We start from the raw sequence: 26211 nt of genomic DNA on the forward strand, positions 1-26211 counted from the left end.
AACATTTTTAGGAAATCATTAACTGTCATCAAATCATGCTTCATTTCTGCAATCCACTACCTTTGTAACATTTTTGAACAATTCATGAACTCTGCCATGTTTGTACAAATTATCAGTTATGTAAGAAAAAAAAATCAACTCTTTCACATTTTGAAATGAATCCTATCACATTAGTACTAATCACCAGCATTTTTCACCAGCATTGCAACATTTTTAACAGATCATAACAACAAATCATTACATGTTTTCAACTAATTATTTTTCACATTTTTGTGTAATGGCACGGTGTTTTGAATGACAACATATGTTACCTCTTTCTTTGTCTGTAAATGTGTGTTAGTGGGAAGCCTGGCATTGCAGAGCTTATCATGTCTTACCTTTACCTTGCAGCTCACAGTTCAGATGGTTCAGTTTCCCAGTGATGTCTGTTAAAAATGCAAGGGCAAGAATCCACTCAGTGTCCTCTAGCAGCGAGGTGTCTTCCCCTTTGGATTGCATGAACTCTTTGATTTCGGCCAACAGTGACAAAAAAAAAACGCTGCAAAACTGGTCCCCTGCTGATCCATGGGGTTTCTGTGTGTAGTAACAGGTTACCATGATCAGCTGACAGCTCCTCCAGCAGCACCTTCAATGTCCTGGTTGTTTGGCTTTGGGGCCATTTATGATCTTCACGACACGAGTCATCACATGATCAAATCCGGCCACTTTTGTACATACATATGGCCTGCTGGTGAATGCTGCAGTGGTAGTGTAGGAACGTTGGGAAGTCTGGATCACCTCTGCATCGTACAATGAAGCCTGCATGGCGACCCGTCATGGAGAAGCCCTGTCAGTCGTCACTGAAACAAGCCTTTCTAATGGTACATTTTTCTCCACGAAGAAACTTTTTGCCGCGTAGCAGATGCCAAAGCTGCCTTTAAGTCCGCAGGCTTCCTGAAAACTTCAATTGCACCACTGTACGTCCGAAACCCTACTGTACGTCCGAAACCCGTCCGCGGGGCTTTTTCTGTCCGTAGTGCGCATCCAGTCTATGTGCGCTAGCAGGTGGCTAGTTAGCATGGAAGCTTTGTAGCGGCTAAAGTGGCGTCTCTCCACATTGTGCCGCTTTGCTGACGCAATAGTCGCCCCGCAAATAGGACACATACATTTATCTTTCACTGTCGTGAAAAAGAACTCTTCCTCCCAGTCATGGTGAAAATAGTGCTTTCTCTTTCACTTCTCTGTCATGTTTTGGAGGGTAAAAACCACATCTAGCTTCCCAAAGCGTCTGCGCCCGGACGCTTCAGCAGAATGACGTATAGTTGGACATGCGCAGTGAACTTTGACTCGGTCAAAGTTCATTTACACCGAAGACATTTTTGTTTAAAAAAATAAAAATTATAACAAATATTGTAATTTAAAATCTGCATTAATGTAAGTATTTTTGATTTTAAAAGAATGGCAACTCCAATTTTTTTATAAGGAATTTCATGGTGACTAGTGTTATTTTTAGAGCATGTGTGGGGCAACTCACGTGGTCTCTGCGGGCAACCAGGCGCCCGCGGGCACCGTGTTGGCTACCCCAGCTCTACAGTTATATTGATGCTGACATGATAGTAGTATTGATACTTTCATTAAGTCTTGGCCAATGAGAAAAGCATAGTTGTGAATGCAATTTTGTGTGAGAATATGCAGTATATCACCGAAACTATAGCATATTTATAAAGTTAGTGATGTTTCTGTTTTCAAAAGCTGGTATAAAATAACAAAACAAGGATTTTGAGTTCTTTGTGGCTGGTACATCATCATGTAAGCAAGAATTTCTATGCTTCTGAACACAATGCAATCCATGAAATTGTCATATATGTTCATCTGTCTGTTTGATTTAAAGCACAGATAAGCAACCTATTAATTATATATACACCTTGATTATTATTGTGACAAATAGTGAAAATCACTAAGAGCCCTGTTATGTGCTTAGATGCTGTTGGTCAGGTGGCCATTGGCAATCCTGCTAGCTGTTTAAAGCTAATGTGTAGTTAGCATTTATTCTTGACATATACGGTAAACACAGTTTTCTTAATCTTTTTTAGCCGTCAAATGTCAGTTGTTATTTCTGTTGCTTATTGTTGGAAGGCTGAGGGTAAAGACTTGTGTTTGTTTTCTGGCATTTACCCAAAATAACAGAAAATTTTGCAAGTATCACCGCACTGTATCACAATACAACACATTTTTATGTCAGTGCAAAGTTGATTTTTATGGGATTTTTTTTACATTAAGTGAGTCTTTGGCTGAGAGGATTGGTTGAAATACAAATGCAAAAAAAAAGGGGAAGTTATAATTTCTGTTTCTGACTGAACCAAGGGCAACCATGCCATTCCTGACTATGCTGAAAGCCCCTCTTCTACTTTTCTCACAGCATACAGGCCTGTTCTTTGTCTGGCTTGGGCCTCTGTGGCTTTAGAGGCTTTCCAGTCCTCTGATAGCCAGAAGAGGAAGAACAGGTTGCTTTCTCTAGCTATCCAGCGCTGCAGCAGAACTGAGGTGAGAGCTGCTCCACTTCTCAAAGGACGTATGACCAGAGATCTCATATGGTGGGAGGACAGATGGAGGAAATGTTGAGATTGGGAGAGGGAGAGACTCCAGACAGAGACACAGAGAGAGACATGTTTGTGTGTGTAGGGGTGTGTTCACAGAGAAGTGAAACTGGAGCCACACACACAGACTGTGAGTGTCCATCTCTGAGTATTATTCTAAACTTTTGACAGAGATTGTTTCAGTGTTTCTGAGCGGCGTGGAGGCCAAGAGAGAGAGAGGGAGGGAGGGAAGGAGAGAGATGGGAGGGTGAAAATGTGGTTCCAATCACTCACAAAGCTGCTTTTGTTCTGTAGCTGAGGCCCTCTCTCTCTCTCTCTCTCTCTCTCTCTCTCTCTCCCCTCTCTCCCCTTATCTCCCCCACTCTCTCTCTTTCTGCCACACATGGAGTCACAGAACTTCATCTACTCTCTCATCAAACCCCTGGCTTCTCTGGGGGACAGATCTTGGTTAGGAAAAAAACATACCTGTGAGGCAGCAACAACTGGAGGCCAGTTATTTCAACAGCCAGATAACAGCTCAGTGTGTGCAAACGGTGCAGTCCAGATGTTGCTTACATACAGTAACACATCTTGTTAATTCATTATTATGTTGTGCACCTTTTAGTTTACACGTAAATCATCTTAGCAAGTTCCCCTGCTGCCTTGACAATGTGAGTTCCCTGCACTAGTTCAGAGTCATGTTATGAGTTCTGAAAGTGTAGCTGTTGTGGCTGAGGTCAATTAACTGAACTTAAGAAAACAAGTTCTGTGAACTTAAGGTATTACTTTGAACCAACTAGTCATGTAGTCAGTTTTAAAAATTTCTTCTTTATTCAACTTTGAGAACTTACAATCTTAGCTGTTAAAGCTCTTAGTGTAAATACAATCTGTGAGAATGTTTCTGGTTAAAGTGAGAAAAATGATAAGTCTACAGGTGAATTGACTTTGAATCTTTGTCGTGTTTGGAAATATTTTAATTTTTATGAAAAGAAAGTACAGCTACAACTTAATTTCCACCACGTCTGTTCTCTCAAACTTTACAAACAAGTCTTCGGGGAGTTTTTACCCTCCAACAATGCATCCTGGGAAGTGTGCTTGTGTGCTAGTTTTATTTCTTTTAAACTTAATTTATTGAGTTGAATGAACTCTTAGTTGTTTAGTCATTCAAATCATTATTTTACATCAAAATGTAATTTGGCACTATCATCAGAAAATGTATTAATTCAACACCAATTAGCAATTTATGACATTCTCCAAGCGAAAACTGCCAAACGTTCACTGTTTGCAATATCTCAGCCGTGATGATTTGCTGCTTTTCTGGTTTTATATCATTATAAATTGAATATGTTTAATTTTGGACTGTTTTTCAGACAGCACGACTTTTTACAGACTAAACATGTAACCCCAATGTTTTGTTTGGAGTCCCAGGGATCAAGCAAAGCAAAAGAAATTCGACCTCTTTTAAACACCTTGGTATGTATAATGAGTTCCTGATTTGAACCAAGGATGTGTTTCAGATGTCTGTTGCAGACAATGACAGATACTTGGATCATTTAGACCCAAAGAGGTTGAACAGAGGCCTAACTAAACCAAAACATTTTTTAGGTTTCTATAAAAGGTAGAATAGTATACCTTCCCCTTTCCATTAAGAAAACTAAACTTTTATTATTAATTATACTTTATACTTTTATTATTAATTTCTTCACCACATCCCATATAATAAGTAAAGCAATACATATTTATGGATTTGTTTGTCAGTGCTGTCTGATCATGTCTGTCACTACTCTGTGAAAACAGAGGCAATACCATGTAACTGTGTTTCTCTATTTAATATTAATACAATAAGATGAAAACAAATGATTAACAAACAAATATTTAAAAGAGAAAATGGTTACATGTATAGTCATCAATATTATTTTTACACATACAGTTGTGAGGTCTGTAGAATACAAAGCAATAAGGTAATAGAGCCTTTGAGAAAGAACATTTATAAATGACTTATGTCTACTTTGAATGTTATCAGTCTACAGATTACATGTTCATGTGCCTCGTATTAAGATGATGTGAGTACATAGTGTATTTTTTTGTCTTGTCAAAAGTGGTCTAAAATACATTTCAATCTTCTTTTCCTTCAGATTAGTAATGTTAGTCTAATGATGGTGAACGTATAGCCAAACAGAGAGTAAAAGCACATCACAGCTTGGGTGTTTACTTGGATGTAGCAAAAAATAGAAAACCTCTGGCTTAGATTTTAATAGAGATGAAGAGAAGAGAGTCTAAGCCCATTTGCCTGAATAAGCAGATCCATATGGATGCATGCAGCAGCAGCAGATACACAGCATGTTGTGTTGTTTTCAGTGAGTCAGTACACTGTTTGGAGGATGGCCCACTGCTTCAGCCACAGACACGGAGGGGAAGAAGGGAGAGGGAGGAAGACAGAGTGAGTGAACTGGGGAGAGAGGGAGAGAGATGTCAGCATGGCTCTCAGTAAATTTATTTTGTGACTCACAGGGTCTGCCTGGACCTCAGTGCTCTGCATGCTGTTGGGACTAGCAGCTCTTCACACCCACCCCTGCACCCAGTCACACACACTTGCATATTGATTTCAAATCCATGCACGTGAACAGACAAGTAGATGCATTAGCATACAAATCCAGCTCCAGACACTCAAACAAGTGTATGATGCATGCTCATATGCACACACCTAATGCTTACTCAGTCCAGATGAGCATTAAGAAATATATTCAGAGGCTCAGACTCTGGAGGCCAACCACTACTGTACCACGCCAAGAATAACCCCTTTGTGTGTTGCTCTGCACCCTGGCTCACCTTGTACGAGTATATGGTGCTGAGTTTCTGCTTAGTATTCATGATGTGTGGATGTGTGCATCATTTGAGTGTCTCTGTGTGTGTGTGTGTGTGTGAGTGTGTGTGTGTGTGTGCGTGCGTGCATGTGCATCTGTGGGCGTATAATAGGCTTAAGATGGGGTCTCTCCCAAAACCAAATGTCACAGGGATTTAGGCGTCAGGAGTGAGTTTCGTTGGAGAGGTTCGCTAAAAGCACAAGATTAAACAAAGTCTTAACTTTCCAAAAAAATATCCAGCCAGGTTCCATTTTTTCTCCCTGTGGCAACACATCCATGATGCAGATTTGAGGTTTAAAGATAAGCTTTAGGGCATGTGGCAAACCTGCAGAGGAGGCAGACACAGGTGAAGAGAGAGAAGGGGAAAATGGAGAAGGTGGGTAATGTGAAAGTACAGATAGGTCACAGAAAACTATTTTTTTATTTGCAGCAATACTCAACTTATGGCCTGCGGCCTGATGGCTGGCCCACCAATCCCTTTCTAATTCACAGAGAAAATAAATTGATTCACGCTGAGATTTCTTTTGATTGTAAATATATGGTAAATGTGCAATGATGCCCCTTGGCTGTTATTCAGTTAATTTGAAAATAAATAATTTCAAAGAAAGATGAGTTATGGGCTTTGTAATGATTATTAATTTTACATAATAAATATTGTTGTGGCCTTTTGACATTTTGCATAAGTGGACCCTGGACAATTGAAAATGAGTATCTCTGCAGTACCACAACTGTTCTACAGAGCCGAATGAGAGTTCAGCCACCTGTATTCATGCCATTCACTCTATCACATACAGTTCACATAGTTCACTTAGTGCTCTTGTTTGTTCTGCACTCTCTGGCCCACCCTGTTGGTCAGACGGTGTCAGTGGATCCTAGAAGTGTTTGTGTGGCTGGGTTTGTGTTTGTGAAATGCTGCTTGTGTTGTCTGGTTTGTTTACTCCTCCTGGTGGCCAGTCTCTGTATCACAACACATGCTGACCTCTCTGAAGGCCCCACAGGGCAGAAGCAGGATGAACTTCCAACTCCAGGAGATGTCCTTGAGTAACAGTAGAAGCAATTGTGTGGTGTGACTGGCTACACTACGTAGTGTTTTGTTGATTTATTCATTAGTGATTATACTACATGTTAATAGAAGAATGCATATCTGATACAGAAAGAGTGGAATTCTTGAATTCTTTATATATATAAATAATCCAATAGCACAGCTACTAAAGCTGCTAATTGTAAATGACCGGGTATCACATCTTTTCAAATTCATATGTTTCAGCTGAACATGATTTTAACAAACACATTTGGTGCAGCACTGTAAATTGTTTTAGAAGCATGAGTATTTATGCTGTAGATTTACCTGTTCAATAAAGGATAATTTGCTCAACTTTCCAAAAACAGTAAGCCTCATTGTTAACAGTAGCTGCCTTTATTGGTTTCCCTTAATTATAGCAGTCAGAAGTAGAACATTTACATGACAAGTAGTCTGCCAGAGGTCACAGTGAAAATTGAAGCAGCTTCACTTGATACTGCTTATTTTCTGCAAGTGCACCACTGCTGTTTCAGTTTATGTTTGTGTGCTTGTGTTGAAAGGACAAAGATGAGCAACGATTGCAGCGACATAGTCTCAATTTACATACTGTATCAGTTGTTTGTTGTATGGCTGTTGTATTTAAGTACAATTTATATTAAGTATGAATGATGTATATTTTTCACAACGAGCTCGACTTACACTGTTAGTTAATATTTCAAGATAATTGAAGAGGTTCAATTTTTTAATGTAGAAGATGCTTAATTTTGAAAAAATTATTTTCATTGTATTTTTTTTTTCATTTTATGTTTGTGTAAGGGCTGCACTGCGGCTCCGTGGTTAACACTGTCTTCTGCAGCTAGAAGATCCTCAGTCTGGACCTGGGCCTAGGATCTTTATGCATGGAGTTTGCATTTTCTCCCTGTGCATGTGTGGGTTTTCCCTGCGTAGCCCTGTGATGGACTGGTGATTTGTCCTGGGTGTCCCCTGCCTTTGTCCTAAGTCAGCTGGGATGGACTTCAGCCCCCCTGTGTCCCTAATGAGGATTAAGCGGTGTATAGATAATGGATGCATGGATGGATGTTTGTCTATATTCAGTTGCACTGCAGAAGAAACAAGGACGCAGCAAAGGACAGTGTAATAAGTATTTTATTGCATTTTATAATGCCATTGTCAATAATTAGTACAGATTACATGCAACTAGACCTACTGTACAGTTTTTTTATTGTCTGCATGGACAGACACAAGAAGATTCAGGTTACAAATACACAGATATATGTGTGTGTTTTTATACAGCATGAAGGAAAGGGCAGTGACTGGCATTACATGGCTACCCGGAGTGGAGGGTCGGAGGGCTGGGCTCCACTGTCTGTCTAAAGCCACCACCCAGTCCCTGTTCCCGCCTCTTCCTCGGGTCACACTTTCAAATAACAAGAAACATAACAAAAACCAAAGGATAAAGAGAGGTAAACAGGTAAACTGAACTAAGAAACAATACAGAGAGTCACTGCTGAAAATGTACACACATTCCTAAGGTTTAACCAGAGGAGAGCTGAAGTGGTAGTTCCATCTTATTCTGGCTGTCTACTTAATAATACCGTCAGGCAATGCTCCACATTGAGAGTCCCTTCCCCCCTCACGTGACACCTCAGAACTGTCCAATCACACGTCAGGATTTGATCTCCCTGCATCCTTTGAGTCAGTCACCTGCCAATGGGATGTAGGTTGCTCCTACAACGCCGTGGATGTATGAGAGATAACAGCTATCAGTAAAGGTGATCAGTGAAGTCGATGGAGAGTTTTGGAAGTAGCTTGGTTTTTGTTTGGTTAAGGTTGTGGCATTGGTTTGGTTACAGTTTGGTTACAGTTCAGGAGTTTGGACTAAGCAATGTTTGCTCGCAATGCCTTTGGTAGTCAGAGGATGAGCTGCATCTCTGAGAGCCATTCCACATTTTGGTATTGAGACTACGCAAGAGGAGGAGTATCAAAAATGCAACAGTGTCAGTCTTTGATCTGCCTCTGTGGGACTGGGAGATGAGGTTTGTGGCTGGTCACCACCTGCCAGGTGTTTGACTCAGTGACACCCCCATGGCACCTGCAGATGATTGACAGCTCTGCGGGTCGGAGTTCAGCACAGGAATGACAGGGGTCAGGGGTCAGAGGGCGGGGTCAGAGGGAGCAGGGACACACTGGCACCTGAAAGGACCAACAGCAATACCTTTCTGAAGCTCCGCATTTTTAAAGCAAGAGAGGGGCTACATATTCTTACATTTTTTTCCTCTTTCTCTTTTTCTTTTCAGAGGTTTTGGTCCTGTCTTTGAGTAAAAGTCCTTCTGAGGTATCAATACATAATGAAGTAACTTTTTAGTTTGTTTTCCATTTGTTGTTTTTTTCTTTCCTTAAAAATGCATAAATGCAGTACAGAGACAAAAAAGTATCAAAATAGACCTAGCTAAGATAAATATACAAACAGGTGTTACCTAAACCACTGATCTAACTTTAATTCTTTTCATTTTTTTTAGAGATAATACACGTAAAAAATCAGCGTCCCAGACGTTTTATGAAGAACTGAAAAAAAATGGAAACAAATGAACAAACAAAAAAAAACAAAACTATTAAACCGAGATACCTGCAACACTTAATATGATAAATACATATACTTCAGCATTAGCAGTACAGTATAGGAATCAGAGCTGAAAGCTTTACAATAGCTAAACAGGTGCAGAAATAAAAGAAACCCCAAAACGAGAAGAGAAAATCAAAGGACAAAATGGGAAAGAATGCCCTGGAGAGATAAGCCAAGCATTAATATACAAGAATACATCATGTTATGCCAAGCTGGAGAAAGAACAGAAGTGTTACATGGTGACCTGTGAACAATCTACATCTTTATAAAACAGCTTTGTTTACAGGTGTACCTTAAAGCACAAGTCAGAGCTCATCTATGTACTGTATGCAGCAGTTCCTCTTGGTTTGGATATTACTAGTAGTAGTGATGAGTTTCATTAAGTGTATTAGTCCTCTCAACGTCTCTGTGAGTGTTTCGGTGAAGGGGGGTGCTGCTGTGTTGTGGGTCTTTGGATATCTGGTTGGTCAGAGCCACTGTTTGCACTAACCCATAGCCCTGCTTCTTCGCTTCTGTTACACCCCTGTACGTGTGTGTGTGTGTATGTTAGTGTGTGTTGCGGTACTGATATAGACAAGCCATCACTACCTCCAACAACCAGCTCCCTGCAACGACACACAGCCGCTAATGACGGCTTCTCATTGGCTGAGAGCTGAGCCTGATCATGAATATGCACACATACAGTCAAAGCACACAGTTGAGAGGCTGTTCACACAGCTCAATGCTAATCGGGTGCAGGAATATGGTCAGTTTTACACAGCTGATAGAAAACTGTTCGTATATAGTGAGCACTTCACAACACATTTGGAGATGCAGAGAGTGCTTTAGATGTGGTTTAAGGAGAGGTAGTCATTTTTAATTCTATGCTGAAAGTGAAACGTCTCTATGTTTTTGGGCTCAAGCAGATGTGTGTTAGGGAGTCCGGATCACCAAATAGCTATTTTTTTTCCCGTCAGTCATACAGTAAGTGTAACAACAATTTTGGCATTAATTATTATCATTGAGGAAGAATGGAGAAAAAAATATTTCAGAGAGTTCAGTCTCCCATTGGCTATGTGTTGAACTGTTTTGAAAAGGAGGTAGCGTTATTTTTGGTTTTCATCTCGTTTCGAAATGTCTGTCTGCCACTTTGTACTTTGTAAGAAATCAGTCTCTAATGTGACAGGAAACAGTCCTGTTTGAACACAAAGTCATCGGAAAGGTTCTTTCATTAAATAAGAAAAACGGTCTGAAGTGCAAGAGATAGTTTAACAAATAGTATGAAAATATGAACCCAACTTTAAATTACATGATGTCCCTTGGTTTGTTTTCCTCTTACATTGGTATATTTTCATTGTGTTTAGCTTTTCCCTCTTTGCTGTATTATTATTATTTGGAATAATTCCTCGCTGTCCAAAGATGTGACTTCTTTTTTAAGCATATTAAAGACACTTCCTTGTTCTGTAAGGCTACATACAGATCGAGAGGGAATTTTTCTGTTTAAAGAGCTTTTTTCTAGATTTAAAAATCCAAATGTTTCTTACAATAGCATCCAAAAAAGTACCTTCTTACGCAACGTGTTTCAAAAGATCCAGATCTTTTCATTTCGGCTCTTTTTGTCAGCGTTTTAGTTAGTAAAGATACATAAATGTTGTGTTCAAATGCCTCATGAGTGCCTCATTTTTAGGCCTGCTCATTCTGTAATGGGTCAGTCCTAAGATTGTGTTTGGAACACAGTTGAGCCTGAGTGTGGGAGAGACAGGATTTCACTTCTAAGTGCTTTTTTTCTTTTCTCTTTCTTTTGTTTTTCAGAGGAACTGTGCGAGGTTTGTTAATACTAGCTTTTGGCCTCATACCTAATATGAGTCATTTGTAACCGACTCCAAATTCTAGTTTGTTTTTACACACTTTGGTTTTTGGAATGGTCAGCACTGTAAGTCTTGTATAATTTTAACACAATAATTATATGAATACAATAATAAGAATTCAAACTCCTGGTTTGTTGTCTTTTGGCCAGTTCTTTAAGAAAAAAAAAGAAACATAAAGGGCAAAATAAACTACAGGGTTTTTGGTTTTCTACGTATTTCTTTGGTTACCTGTAACAAAAATAAAACGGGAATAAGCAGATAATAGATTAAAATAAATGTTAAATTTGGCATGGCACTGTAGAGAAAAGTAATGCTTTTATGCTCATGGAAAACAAGGAAATAAATCTCACGTGCTATTCCTTTGACACAAACTCACACAGTGAATTGCAGATAGCTTCTACACAGTAACTATTTAAACCATAGAGCTTTGAGTCGAAGCTGAGCAGAGTTGCCACATTTGGTGTCCCACAGAAAGAATTCCCCCTTATTTCTCTATCAATTTGGACACAGTTCCAGGCAGAACCTTTGTGGGATGAGGTATTCTCTGACTGCAGTAATAATATATATATTTTTTAAAGCATTACGGATATTTCTCAACTAAATACACAACCAAAAACAAGTGAATGAGAGAGAATTAAAAGAAAAAGATTTCGCTGTTAAATAATCTGTCTGGATAATGGCAACTTTAAGTGCTATTTCCAAATTTCTTGCCTGCTACACTTGGGACAGAAAGGGAAGAGGGGCAGGAGTAGGGTTCGGGTAAGTTGGGACAATACTGCGCTTTTTGTTATTATTATTATTACTTTTTTTTGTTTCTTTTTTGCCAATACTCATTTGGAATGGTGTGAACAACCAGAGTAAATCAAACAACTTACAATACAAAAACAAAAACAGCATCCTTAGAAAAGGTACGTCAAAAAGGAACGCCACCTTGGAAATATTGATCCTCAAATAATAAACAATGATAATAACATCAAATAAAAAAAAGGAAATGACAAAAGCTACCACACATTTTTTTCTTGTTATATTCCATAATCATCGACAGTTTTCTTTTTTTTTAGTCACAATATTTCTGTAGACGCTTCCTCCATTGTTTCTCACTGCTTCCCCTCTTTTTCTTCTTTTTCTTAAAAGTGTTCCATGCTCATCGCTCCATCTGCAGACGGAGGAGAGAAGAAGGACAGCACCAAATGGTCCTATTCCTGCAGTCTTCTGGGGGAGGAAGGGGTGGGAAGGGATGTAGATAAGGTGGGAAAATGTCTTCTTTTTTTCCACTTAGAAGCAAAGAGTTTTAAAAGATGCCTCTCACTCAAGCGTCTTGCTGCTGGCAGAAGTTTGGGCAGGGACCAGGGCCACACCGCCTCGACTGGGTCGACAGGAGCCCGCTCTGCAGAGGAGCCGGAGAACCGTTGGAGGTAATCTTTGAAAGCACTCTTCCTTCCTCCGCGTCTCGAAGTCCAACAGTTTCATTTTAATCAAACGAAAGAAAATGAAAAAGCAAGTGATTGACTCAAAGAGGGGGAAGAAGGAGAGGTATACTGCACAGCCCCTAGTGACTGCTCCAGATCTATATACACATGATCCTGTGCGTGTGTGTGTGTGTGTGTTGTGTTCTTTCTAACACACACATCTGCGTGTCTTCTCGACTGACGTGGAGATAAAACGGCTCGCAGGCAGCCCGAGACGACAGAGAGGAGGGTGTATGCAGGGTGCTGGGAGGATGTGTGTCCACGCCTCTAGGGGTCTCTACACAGAGGGCGACTTTTCCAGGGAGGATGAGGAGACATGGTTTGACAAGTGAATGAGTGTGTGTGTGTGTGTGTGTGTGTGTGTGTGTGTGCGTGTTTGTGTGAGTGTGTATGCATTAAGTGGTGTTACACCTCTGAGCCAAGTGTTGGCCAAGCAACACATGGAGGTAAAGCAGTGCTCCACAGTCTTGTTTTTGCGTCTGAAAGTAACGAAGGTCATCTAACCCTGTTTGGAGTTTCTCAATGTCGTCCTTAGTTGCTTGAATTTTATGAAAAACAACAACAAAAAAACATTCTCTTTTTTCTCTCTTCTCTTAAGTGTACTGTTGCTATGTTTTCCTCTTCACACTGGCGAGAGGGCTCGGGGAATGATCTCAAAAAAGTCCCGTCCCTCTGGTCTTGCTCGGATCTGTCCTACTCCAGCTCCTCTGTGGGAAGATCCTCCTCCAAGTCGCGCTCGTCGCTCGGCAATGGCAGGCTGTGTGTGACGCCAGCCAGGAGGGAGACTGGCCGACTGTCCTCCTCCACCTCAGTGGGCTCCTCCTTCACATGCACCGGGTGGCTGCAGGGGAGAGCACAGAGCGTCATGTGAGATGATGAGTTGCCTTCTCAAGGCAGATGGTAATAGCCCAAATTTTGTGTGCATTTATGTACCGATTGATGCTAAATTAGCATTTCTAAAATTTAATTCACATACATTATCACTTTTTCAACCTAGGTAGGTTCACTCTGTGAGATTTAATATATATTTTTACACTTAAACTTAAAAAAAAATTTGTGCAGTTGTGGCAACCAAAAGATAAAACTTATACTTTTATAAATTTATAAATGTAAACATATTTAGTGCATGTGAATATTGTCAAAGAGCTTTGTCCACTTCCCCCTTCTTGCATGCATGTGTGTGTCCGTCTCTATACCTGTACTGTTGAGGACTGAGCGTTGGGCTGCAGCTGCCATTGCTGTTGACCTGCTCCACAGTGGAGCTGACATCATCATGGCCCACATGCAGCATGTTGAGGCTGGCCGCAGACGGAGGGGTCACCAGGGGAGGGCTGTTCAGCAGGGACAGACTGCTTTCTGCCAGAGCCGCCTACGTACACACAGAGTGCCGAGTTGTACGGTCATTTAAAATGGGAAAGGTTTCATTTTTGAAACATATATGTCAATTAGAGAAGCTTTATCGAGACTACAAAGCCAGAACAATCTGATGAGGCTTCCTGATTTCAATCTGTGCCAAACAAACCAAACATTTAACTACACTTAACTTGAATACATTTAATCTTTAATGCAATCAGAATTTATCTGTAAGCTGAACTGGCATTGGAAACACAATCTACATGAATGGTAACAGCCACGAGATGATGGAGCGTTTTTCTTCATGTACTGATGAGAGCTCCTCCATATAGAGCCCGTTTGTATCCACTAAGCTGCCAGTGAGCATGACAAACCACTAGGGGGCACTTATATACAGTATTTTACCAGTCTAGGGTTGTGCATGTACAAATAAGTCCATGTCATAAGTGAGTGTGTGTTGACACTAAAGTCTCAACAGGAATGCTAAGAGAACCATAACCTCAGATTTAACACAAACACTGTGCAACATCACTGTCTCCAGCAGAGAAAACAGCAAAACCAACAAGAGCAACTTCTGTCACTCACATCCAGATGTTTGATGAGAAAGGTTGGACACTGACTGAGACACTCACCCCACCTCCCCTCTCACACAGAACGAAAAAAAAAAAAGACAAAAGGAATTCTCACTGGCTCAGAGGTGGATTTTCTGGGACAGGCGATAATTTTATGCAGTAACCTTAATTGACAACTACTTGATGCTATAAATCATCTCAGTCGCATGTGTGTGTATGGGTGTGTATGTGTGTGTGTGTGGGTTTGCTGGTTGTGTCTGCACCGAAGTGAGGAGATGGGTCTGGTGTGTGTTGGTGTGTGTGTATGTGGTGGTGGGGGTGGCGCATGTGTGAGAAAGTGAGGTGGGAGGTGAGAGTGTGTGCCGATGTGGGAGGAGGAGGAGGGAGGTGGTGTGAGCGTCGTTAGGGAATCGGCTAATTATAAGAGGGAATTGATATTAGTGTCCTTGATTATGACTGGCTGCTATATGTATGTGTGTGGGAGAGAGAGGGAGAGAAAAGAGGGGAAGGAGAGGGCATGCCTTACCTGGTAGCTGGCATTTAGGGATCCAAAGCCCAGGCCTGAAATCATGTTTTTCACCAGAGTGGGACTTCTACATATATACACAGAGAGAGAAAGACGGCAGTGAGAAATCACAGATTGCACACACGCATGAAAAGATGTCACCTCACTCAAAGTACGATGACAAGTCTCACAAATATGTTTGTTGCCAACCACAGACTGTAAACAGATGCTAAAACGCACATCTGAAAGCGTCTGATATCTGGCGTGCAGGTGTGTGTGTGCAATTATCCCAGGGTTCTCTGGTGGTTGGAAAGAACATCTGTTTACATATGCTAACAAGCTTTTTTTTTCCTGTCTTGCATCTCACACAGCTGCTTACTAATGGTGTCGACAAACAGGGAAAAACACACACGCACACATACAGTACGTACATTACGAGCCAGCAGCCTCCCCGCCTTTTGTTTTACTTGAATCCTGAGTTGGCCGCTTGGTAATAATAGAGGCTCCATTTAAGCAATCATAGTGCCAGCACCCATAATCTCACACTCGCATCAACCACAACTGAGCGTGTACATGACAGCGTGTGCAGATGTGGTTGTGTGTATGTGTGTGTGTGTGTGTGTGTGTGTGTGTGTGCACTCACCCGGTCATCTTTGGTGGTCTCCTCTTTTGGTATTCAACTTCATCCACAGTCCACACAGCCCCCTTCACGTTCTCAACACGAACAAAACACTTGTGCAGACTCAGGTTGTGGCGCACAGCATTCTGGAAAAAAGGAAAAGGGGAAGGAAAAGAGGTTATTTTATTGTTTGACATTTGATTTGACTCAGTTTAATTTTACTTTTAATATTTTACTTAAAAAATAGCTTGCCATTTTCCTGTTCCTTCAGCTTATAAAGGTTCAAAATGTATGAGGGTCTTGTGTGTAGTGGAAACAATCAGCTGAAAACCAACATCTAATGGCAAAGACTGAATGAAATCACTGTAAAACACCTTCTGAACTTTCCCTGTGATGTGATAAATACAGTAAGTACTCGTACTGGTTTTGTAGTACCAATCTTCCCTCACATCTGCTACTATATTCAGAAAATCTCTAACTTGGTTTATAAAAACACTTTTTTAAATTTGAAGATATTCCAGTGGGAGGTGTGTCCTTAAAGAGTAACTTAATGCTGGGAAAAATGATCATTTTTCACCTGAAGTTCTTATCCAGCCAGAGCACAACAGAAACAATGCCTTCTATTACATGTTTACATGTAATGTTACCCAAGGATACGAGTCCTTTAGACAACCATAACTTTACATTTTTTTACCCGTCACTTTACACATTACTGTAGCTGCCTGTACAGCAGTAACACAAGGCAGCAGTTCTCTAGTAGCGTTATTTTATCTCAGAATGTTTCTAATCAGTCATCATCAGCACACACACAGAAACACACACATCCACAGGCACTCAGACAGCCAAGCAAGCAGGCACACACCGCTATCTTCTTCTCAACCCCCCAGGGACAGGCCTCCCTTTTCATCTGCTATTTGTAGTTTGTTCATGCCCAATTTCATTACCAATTTTAATTCGTCTATAATTAAATCCTGCATATTCTCTCTGACACGCTGTTCTAAGCCGAGAGGGAGGGACAGGCCAGGCATGCATCACTCCTTGCCGTAATTACACACGCAGATACACACACGCACACACATACAAACACACACACGTAATTACACAAGCCATAATCAGCGGAGGAACCCTTTTCTCCCCCGCATCCCCTCAACCCCCGAGCCGTGATGCTAAGTTTTGTAAATGAGTCTGACCCCAATCTCCGCCCGCCACCCTGACGGTGCAAACACACACACACACACATGCACACGGAGACACGCGCCAGACACCGGTGCTATTGCGGTGCTATTTGCATTCGTCTCCGTGATGAAAGCCTAATTCTCCCAGTTAAAACATTAGCAGTCATTTACAGTGGGTCACAGCACATGTGCCACTCAACTCCCCTCCCTCTGGCTGCTGGGGGGGACGAGTGGAAGCAGAAATTTGGGAGGAAAGATTGGATTGTGTACAGCAAAAACAACAATAAACAACAGATGTCCTTCTTTTTCACAGGTATTGCTGAAAGTGTTAGCGTCTTTATGTTGTAAATGTTTAAATGTTGGGTTTAGTCCAGTTGTATTTCTGCATATAACAGAAGCACATGCAAGTAAGTCAAATCACAAGTAGGAGAATGAATAAAAAAGCATGAAATTAGGTTGAACTTGCAATGAAATTAGTTTTAAACACACATAAAAAGTATTCAGATCCTCTACGTAAAAGCAGCAATATCACACTGAAAATTATATATGGTGTAAAAGACCTACATTTAAAATGTGAATTAACTGAAAGTCAGTAGGTATTGTTGGTAAAATGTACTTAAATAATCAAAAGCAGAAGAATCTCCTTATCATACTGTTGTATCATTTTCGTGTTGTAGTTGATTAAGGTGGAGCATATTTATTAAAATATGTTGTCATATGTATTGAATTTAAAATCTTATTCTGCAACATAACTAGTAACTAAGATGGTCAAGTAGCTGCAATGGAGTGAATACAATATTTTCCTTTAAACTGTGGTGGAATATAAGTTTAAAAAAAAGCATGAAATGGAAAAACTCACATTAAGTGGTACCTCAGCAGTACGTACAATTTGTACTTAAGTCCAAATTTAAATTCTTATATTTCACAACTGGAAATCCCATTAAAGCATCTTACAGAGTGTTGATTGCATTTGATTCTGTTATTATGCATAGAATTAATTACCAAAAAAGTGGATGGTATTAAGTGGATAAAGGTGAAAAAATAAACTCCAACCCATCATGTGGCGCCTTGAAATAACACTCAACACTGATTTCTTCCCCTCTCTCAATCATCTCTTTCTTCTTCTCTCCCTTGTCTCTTCTTCATTCTCTGCCCCTCTGTTTCTCTGATCAATGACTTCCACTCCCTGACACCGCTGCTCTCCTCATGAAATATAACGGCTTATTAAAGGACATACATCTCTGCGGTCCTATTTGACTCGCTGAGCTGCTATATAAATACATGAGGCCATGCCAGGCTATATTTAAGGGTCTGCTAGGCCAACGGCACAGGAAGCAGACACCCGGCATTAATAGTTAAAATTCATAAAAGTCAGATGAGGAGGTAAAGATATTCCTGGCTACCCTGTCTCTTAACCACTCTCTGCATCATCATCATCATCATCATCATCATCATCATCATCCCATCCCTGCCTCCTTGGTTGGGGTTATTAGAGGAAGGAAGCGGCCGCCCACTTCTCACTTCTTTGGTTTCTTCACTTTCCCTCTTTTTGACGCCCAAATTAGTGTGAGGTTGCTGTAGAAATGGGTCAGCACCTACAATAGTGGGATCAGGCCACGTGTGTGAAGAGCGAGACAGAGACAATTCAGTGTGTGATCATGAGGAGTGTGTGTTAGCTCTGTATGTGCTTTTCTGTAATGAGGCTGCATAATGGCTAGACGGGGCTTTACTGGGCTGACACTCCTTGTGCCAAGTTGGAGGAACGAGGATTGTTTAGGCCTGAGAGAGAGAGAGATATAAAGGCAAAAGTGCAAGAAAAAAGGAGAGGAAGATAGCAGTAGGAAAGTGTCTCATAAAGGACAGAAACAGCCAATAACTGTCAAATCAGTCATATCTTTAGGAGCCGAGCAAAGTCAGCTTTAAAATTTGTGTGCAGGAGTGTGTGTCTGTGAGTGTTATTGTGCTTGTATCACTGTGTGAGTGTTAATTTTAGGCCTTCAAAGTGACAAAATTTTCTGCTAAGTGAGGGCATTTTGGCCGATCCTCAGTGTTTCAAATAACACAAGAAAAACCTGTTGGCAGATGTTGTTTCTTTCATTGTGGTCTAACAAGTCTCTGCTGGCGTCTGCATGGGTTAGAGGCTTCATCAGTGGGTGCAGACCGCAATTACTTTGCAATAATCAGCTTTAAACCAGTCACAGTTGTGTACCACATTTTAGGTTTAGTCAAAATATTGAGCTCTCTTGGCACCAGTCAGAACTGGGGCACTGACTTTTATTTTCTAAATATGGTTCAACTTGTTTTCTCCATCATCTAAACAACTTTAGATTAGTTTGTTAATTGGCCTGGTTTACATCTTCCATTAGTTGATTCTCTATTTTAGTGAATAATGTCTTGTACTATAACCTGAACCTGAACAAAACTTGACTATGCAGGGTGTTAAAAACTTTTCAGAGAGGATTAAGGATAAAATTAAAGTTAAATTAAGTGTTCTAGTGTGTGTTTATGTTGTGCCTTTACCTTCCATGTGGCTGTGTTTCTCCTGAAATAGGCAAACTTTCGTGTAAACCAGTTGTAGATCTCATTGAGAGTCAACTGTCTGTCTGGGGACTCCAGAATGGCCTGAGAATGAGAAGAAATGGGACAGAAGTTAGAGGAGGACACAGACGGAGGGACTGTGAGAGGGATCACTGAAGAGACTTACATGACGTATAAGTGAGGCGTAAGTAAAGGGAGGCCTGACATCAGCATTCTTGTAGAACTCACAGTTCTGAGCGAGCTCTGCAAAAAAGAGAACATTTCAAATCAGTCCGTGAGGTTGAAATATTTGCAAATTAGGAATTTTTAGGGAAAATCCATGTAAAAAGAATAGAACAAATAATTAGTGTGTCTAAATGCTTGATATTGTTCTAGAAATCAGATAAATTGTCGACATTGGTGAAGATGCTACATTTGTTTTAAAGGAAATCATACATTTTTCTTCTTTTTTTTTAACAATTCAAAGGCTTTTGCGGCGGTGATGTGAATGAATGAGACATTCCAAAGCACACATCTAAAACAATATTGCTTGGATAACCGATACTGACACTGAAACTACAGTAAATTCAATTGCAAGAAAGACAAGAAATGCGTACGATTGTCTGAAAGTGATCGACCTTTTTCAACGCGTACATTTTGACTTGTCACGGTAGGAAAAGCACAGGTGGAATTAATGATGGCTCAGTTCCATTACGTATCCCAGTACGCCGTGACATATGGAGCCCTCATTAATACACCTATGCATTCCATACTGTCAAAGTCAAAGAGTCTGATGTGCAAAAAGCTCCACGGCTGAATCAAGACATATTTTAATGCTGTGACAGGAAAACAGCAACAAGTTTCATAAAAAAAAAAAAAAAAAAAAAAAAGTCATCAAAACTTGATTAAGAAATTTCTGAAACCAGAGACGCATTATGTAACATCAGTGACGGCTAATGGGGAGCCAAACAAATAAAGAAAATTAATCAATTAATTATAACTCAATAAGTAGATAATACAAGATAATAACATAAATGGGAGGGTAATGAGGGAACCGGTGCGAAGGGGAAGATGTATGTCGCAGTCTACCTGAGGCGATGGGGGTGCAGTACTTGTCGGAGTTGCGCCTACGTATGGGCCCGACGGCGTGTGTGTGGGAGTGGGAGTGTGTGTGCAGGCTGGAGGAGCTGATGACTGAGGGTCCCTGGCGCAGTGGGGTGATGGGGGTGGCGGCGGACGTGGGGGGGTGGGGGAGTCCCTCTGGGTAGGCGTCGCTGTCCCGCTTTAACAGAGAGCCACTGGAAGCCAGGTTCAGCTAGAAGGAGACAGAAATGATGTCAGCTTCGTGTCAGGCAGGGAGATCTCAGAGCTTTTCAAATACAAACAAAAACTTTATTCTCTTAAAATATCCTACGGCATTGTAACAGATTATTTATACACATTACGAAGATTGACGTCAGGCTTAAAAGGTGAAAAAAATTAAAGACAAATAAACCCAAATTGACCTTAGAGATGGATTATTTATGCATCAAGTCTGGAGATTTTTTGAAGTGTTGAATAGTGATTCAGGGATTTTTAAAACCTGCACCACAGCCAAGCCTAAGAAACACACTTAAATCGATCACCTCAGCCCAACCCCACCCCTGCTGCTGAATGCTTTAACCACAATTGCTTCATTTCTAATTTTACATTTCCATTTTACCCAGTGACTTTCCTTCTCTCCCTTCTCCAACTGAGTTTTTTTAATATATATATTCATAAGTTGTGTATTAATGAGTAAATAATCCATGAAATTTTATGCAGCAGACTGAGTTTATTCAAGCAAGGCATTCTCATGTTTGTCACAGTAAAATCATGGCCATTTTAACTTATATGACCTCAGATTATTTATAACTAGAAACTAAGTGCAATGTAGATTAATTTGCAGGTTAATTTCCTCGGTCACATTACCTGCTCCACTCCCAGGTTACACCAAACATTTATAGTAAAGAAGGAAAGGAATAAAGGAATACCACAGACAGCAGCGTGTCTCTATGAGCCGACTGCTCTTCTGTGACTCCATGCTGTTACTTAGAAATTATAGTCTGGGTACAGACAGATGTATAATAGATGTAAGTCACTTTACAGTTCCGTGATGCAGATTATTGACAGTCAGGCCATAAGAGGACTTGCACCCTCTGGTCCATTCATATGAGTATTCAGCAAGAGAGAGAGTGACAGAAAAAGGTGGAAGGTGGATTAGTAGGCTAATTACAGCCTATCCGACTTGCACACTGTTTCTGTAAGTTATTTATCAGTTAGTTGAAAAGCTGCTTTGTCACTGTTTGAGCTAGTCTGCCTGAACCTGTGATATTTTCTATTAGGACAGGTCCAAATGATTTTCTTTTTAACTATTGCTGTCCTCATGTTTCACCATCTGCTGAGATCTGCAACTGTTTCTGAAGAAGGGTCATCTAGCTAAGATCAGGGTCTCAGGGTCAGGTGACATAAACGTATTAGACAATTTCAGTCCTCCACTAAGGAATTACTACTGAGGTTTCAACTTAGAAGTGTTCTATCCATTAAGTTTCTCTGTTCCGCCATAGTAGAAATGATGCACACAGACCAGCAGGCCTGCTAATTTCTTGAACTGAAAACTGTTCCAACCATTAATTTGACATTATTTAACCTTTTGCGACAAAGGTTGCTCTGTTCAGGTTGCACTACTAGGCTAACTCCCATTAAAAAAAAATCAGGCCTTCAGCACTCCCCGTGAATATGTGGCCCTATCATTTGTGCAGAACCGCGCACTCTGAACGTGCACATATATTTATACACAGTGCTGGATGCAATTAACCCTGAGCTTACAAAAACAAAACCACACGACAGCATGTTGTAAGAAGGGAACACACACATGTGCTCTGCGGTGGCGAAGTCTTCACGGACCAATTCGGCCCAATTAGGCAGAGCCTTGCACACACACACACCCACACACACATACATGCATACACAGACACGCACACGCACACACACACACACACACTGCACCAGTTCTCCCAGTCTCTCTGGGAGAGCCGTTGCAGGGCTGCTAGTTTTGGACTAATTAAAACCACTGAGTGTGTATGTGTGTTGACTAGATGTATGTAAAATGTGTGAATCGCCTCCTCTTCACTCTGCTCGCTCTCTGTACCATTTAAGCGGGCCGGAGGGGGCGGGGCTGTTTAACAGGTACTTCATTAAAGCTGCAACCCTGCCCCATCACCACGGCAACAGTCGAACACTGTTAATTGAGGCCAAGCTTTGTTTCCATTCCTGATGCTCCTCCTCTGCCCCTCCTTCTCCAATCCCCTGACCCTGAGGCTCGTCTCCAGTGGTGACAGAACACGCCTCTTCCTGATTTCCCATTAGATGATAATGGCAGCTGATCCCCCTGCGATCAACACATCATCCAGACACACAAGTACGCGCAAACACTCACACACACATTGCCACTCGGCTGCACCCATTTATATCCTCAAATTAAGACACTCTACCTCTAATTGACAATTAATTTCAACATCTTCATATTTTAATAAGACTCCTCGTCAATCTGAATAATGAAATATTCATTTGATACCTAATAACAACCTCAGCAGCCAGTGTGGACACACACACAGACACGCACGACACATCAAATTTTGATTCTATTCGTCACCTTACTCTGGAAACACCGTGAGAGACTTTTCTGGCTGCTCTGTCTCACCAACAATCAAGGAAATTGCAATTTTCTAAAGGAAATTCAACTTAAATATAGTTTGAATGTGTAAGTAGCTGCAATATGTGACTTCTATGTCTGTGGTGGAGGAATCAGAAGACCACAGATGTGTAGTTTTGTTCGAAATAATATGCACTGTATCATGGGAAGTTTAAGATGAAGAAAAAGAGAGTGAAGGAAACAAAAAAAAGTACAAGAGAGACAGAAAGTAGGCCTAGATGATTAATAACACATTAACCCTCTTTGGTCAATAGGGGGCGTAGATACCAAGCTAGACAGTAACAGGAATGTGAAATCCCAAGCAGGGCAGAAGTAAAGAAAGTGATCAATTAAGAGGAGCTTGTGGGTGAATAAGAGGTAGGAGCAGAGATGTTGAGGTCAGATGGTAAATGTCATGCAGTTTGGACCCTGAGGTGCCATTGTGGACTCACAGGTTGGTTATAAGGCTTTGGCTCTGAGGGGCGCATGTGCAGGTGGGTCATCATGGCCTGGAGTCGCTCGCTCTCTTTCGCCAGCTGTGAAACACACAAGAGTGATGGTGAAATACATGTTATCTCATTTCATAACCCTTAGATTGATATAATGCCGTATTGACACAGAATTACAATTACAATTACACCTCAGGACACAGAGATGAATATGAGAGTCGGCCGCCTCAGCACCCGGAGCTCTCTCACACACTTCCACTCGCCTGCAGACACACTCGTCCCCGTTTGACTTTGTTAACTGCTGTTTAATGGGTGCTGCTACAGCCTGTGGAAACGTTAAATCCTCTGTGTGTGTGTGTGTGTGTGTGTGTGTGTGTGTGTTTGTGCACGAGTACAAGCGTACACATCTGTAGCCCCCAGAAATAAGGGATGTACACTATGACAGATAGGCACCATTAACACACTCATAGCGATGTGTGTCACTGTGCAAATATGAGGAATGTAAACACAGTGACTGTCCTGTCTCTCTGTGGGTCTGTGCTGTGCAGCATTAGGTTGTGTTGTGTGTGTGTGTGGGAAGAGCGGTGGGCTGCATGTGGACTGCTGAAGGATGAAGTGACATGTCAAGGAGAGAGAGACGGCTGTCCTGATGTGATGTGACACCAGCTGCCTCTCTGTCACTTTGTGTTCCCTGGTGGTGGCTTCAGGGGCTCAGCTAAACGCTGTTTACCACCGCTGCCAAACACAAAAGCTAACCCTAATGCTGGACAGCCCACACACACACACACACACACACACACACACACACACACACGCACGCACACGCACGCACATGCACAGTGTTGTGAACGCTGTAGTCAGGAAACTGAATGTCAAGATGTGTGTGAAGAATCAGCCTTTGTGTTTTCACTGTGTTTGGAACTTTCTTGCATATAGAGATGGTTGAGAACAGCATTTCACTTCTTACCCGTGGCTACTTTGCTTTTGCTGGAGCATTCAGATGTTTCAAGAGCGTTGCGTGTGTGAAGCACTTTGAGAACAAGAGACTCCTTGCAGCCTGATCCTCTGCTCTCTAGCTTGTGTCTCTCTCTTTTCTCTTCTCTCCCTCCTCCCCTCTCAGCCTCACTCTCTCTCTCTTGCTGGTGACCAGAGAAGCTTTATAATTGGAGCAGCGATGGCAGCTTCCCTGCTGACTGCTCCTTTTAAATTACAAGCTCCACTGCTCTCCATAAACTCTGCCCTGCCTCAGACAAGTTACTGCCAGTGACAGGCTGAAACGGTCTTCATGACTTTGTTTGTGAGCAAATGAAAATTAAGTGTGTGTGTGTGTGTGTGTCTATTGTAATTGTGTGTTTGTGCGTGACCCACCTGTATCTCCAGTTGCTGAACCACCTGCATCTGAACTCGGCACTGAGCAGTGCTGCGGTCATCTAGGGCGTGCTCATTGTTCAAGTGCCTGAAGCAGATGGGAAATGCAAAAATAAGGATAAGCATTCATTAATTCCTGTGAAATAACTTGATATCTACAAATAAAAAGCATCAAGATCAAAGCGCCGCTGGTCCTGATTCAGTGGGAAACTTTTAAGTCAACAGGATTACGGTTAAATGAATTCACAGGTCCTGAAAGATGAAGTAACAAGACTCGTTTCAGCTCTTTCACTTTTATTTCAACTGAGTTATGAGCTGTTTCTGTGCTATAACAATAAACCATAATCTTGGAAGTTTATTTTGTCTAGTGAAGGACGCGGCAGCTGTGTTTTGTGTGTGTATACTTCATTGGTGCTCACTGAGCCATAATCCAAGACAACCACCTGGATATGAGCTCATGTGTTATCGCACAAAGCCTTATCTTAAGACTTTCTGCTCGCTAAACTCCACTCCACTTATTAACACTGGTGCGCATGTGTTGTGTGCACAGACGTGTGTGTATGTGGGAATGGTGGCGCTGTTTGTTTCCTCAAATGTGGGAGGACCTGGGACCTTCTGATCTTTCCCAGTGCACCCCTCCCTTTCTCTCCTTTCCACTATCCCTCTGTCATCGCCAAGGTTATTCACAGGTTGCTGCGGCCTGCCCAGTGTGTAGCAGTGTGTGTGTGTGTGCTCGTGTACAAGAGTGGAGTTGTATGTGAGATATCTGATATCCTGTTGTGTTAAATTTTAATCTTCACAAATCCACTTGTTTATTGTGAGGATATGTTAATGTATGTTACACAAGAAAATGTGTGTCTACAACTGTGTGCGTGTGAGTGTGTGTGTGTGTGTGTGTGTGTGTGTGTCTTCAAGAAAGTATAAAGTTAAGCAATATCAGGCAACGACTAGAAATGAAACAAAAACAATGATGTCATGGCGTGGCTAATCTAGGCAGATAGATGGCTCAACACAAGTGCACGATAATAATAACAAAAACATGATCTCACTCCCCTCTCTCTCTCTCTCACTCTCTCTCTCTCCCTCGCTCTCTCTCCTTCGTCACTTACACTTCTGTCCACTCACCCCTTCCCACTCTTCTTCCCCCGCAACTCCCCGAATGCCTGTGATTCACACTCATTCCAACCAAATCTGGCCCCAAAAAACCCTCCCCTCCCTCTCTCTCTCTCTCTATAGCAGGGCCATAAACAGTAGCAGCGTTTTTTTTTTTTCTTCTTCTTCTTTTTCTCTCGATGTGTCCCGACAATGAGGCTCTGTTTACTCCTCTGAGTGCTGGCAGACAAGGCTTTAACCCACATTACACCCAGATCCACCGACCACAGCCAGAGTATTATACCAGAGGACAGGGGAAGAGGGGAGGGGGAGAGGGAGGGAAGAGGGAGGTGGGCAGAGACGAGAGAAGAGGAGAAGAAAGACCTGAAATAGTGGAGTGTCTCCCTCCTCTGTTCTTCTGCTCTACCCTTTTCCCTCCTGGGGCGATGACTAAGGCTGGCTGGAAGGTA

General features: G+C 41.5%; 1 protein-coding gene across 3 annotated transcripts in view; it reads right to left on the minus strand.

Moving 5' to 3' along the window:
* Positions 1-7568: 7568 nt before the first annotated feature.
* foxp4 (forkhead box P4) overlaps positions 7569-26211 on the minus strand; it is a 94218-nt gene continuing 75575 nt past the window's right edge. For all 3 annotated transcript variants that reach the window (XM_035946814.2, XM_055010633.1, XM_023267225.3), the window contains 9 exons: positions 24650-24737; positions 23285-23368; positions 20210-20435; positions 19308-19384; positions 19124-19225; positions 15453-15574; positions 14831-14897; positions 13576-13748; positions 7569-13220 (listed from right to left, as the gene is read on the minus strand). In XM_035946814.2, coding sequence (XP_035802707.2) covers positions 13073-13220; positions 13576-13748; positions 14831-14897; positions 15453-15574; positions 19124-19225; positions 19308-19384; positions 20210-20435; positions 23285-23368; positions 24650-24737 — 1087 coding nt within the window. In that variant the 3' untranslated portion in view covers positions 7569-13072. The remainder of the gene's footprint in view (positions 13221-13575; positions 13749-14830; positions 14898-15452; positions 15575-19123; positions 19226-19307; positions 19385-20209; positions 20436-23284; positions 23369-24649; positions 24738-26211) is intronic.

The sequence above is a fragment of the Amphiprion ocellaris genome, chromosome 5 (assembly GCF_022539595.1).
Source record: "Amphiprion ocellaris isolate individual 3 ecotype Okinawa chromosome 5, ASM2253959v1, whole genome shotgun sequence".
Taxonomy (NCBI): Eukaryota; Metazoa; Chordata; class Actinopteri; family Pomacentridae; genus Amphiprion; species Amphiprion ocellaris.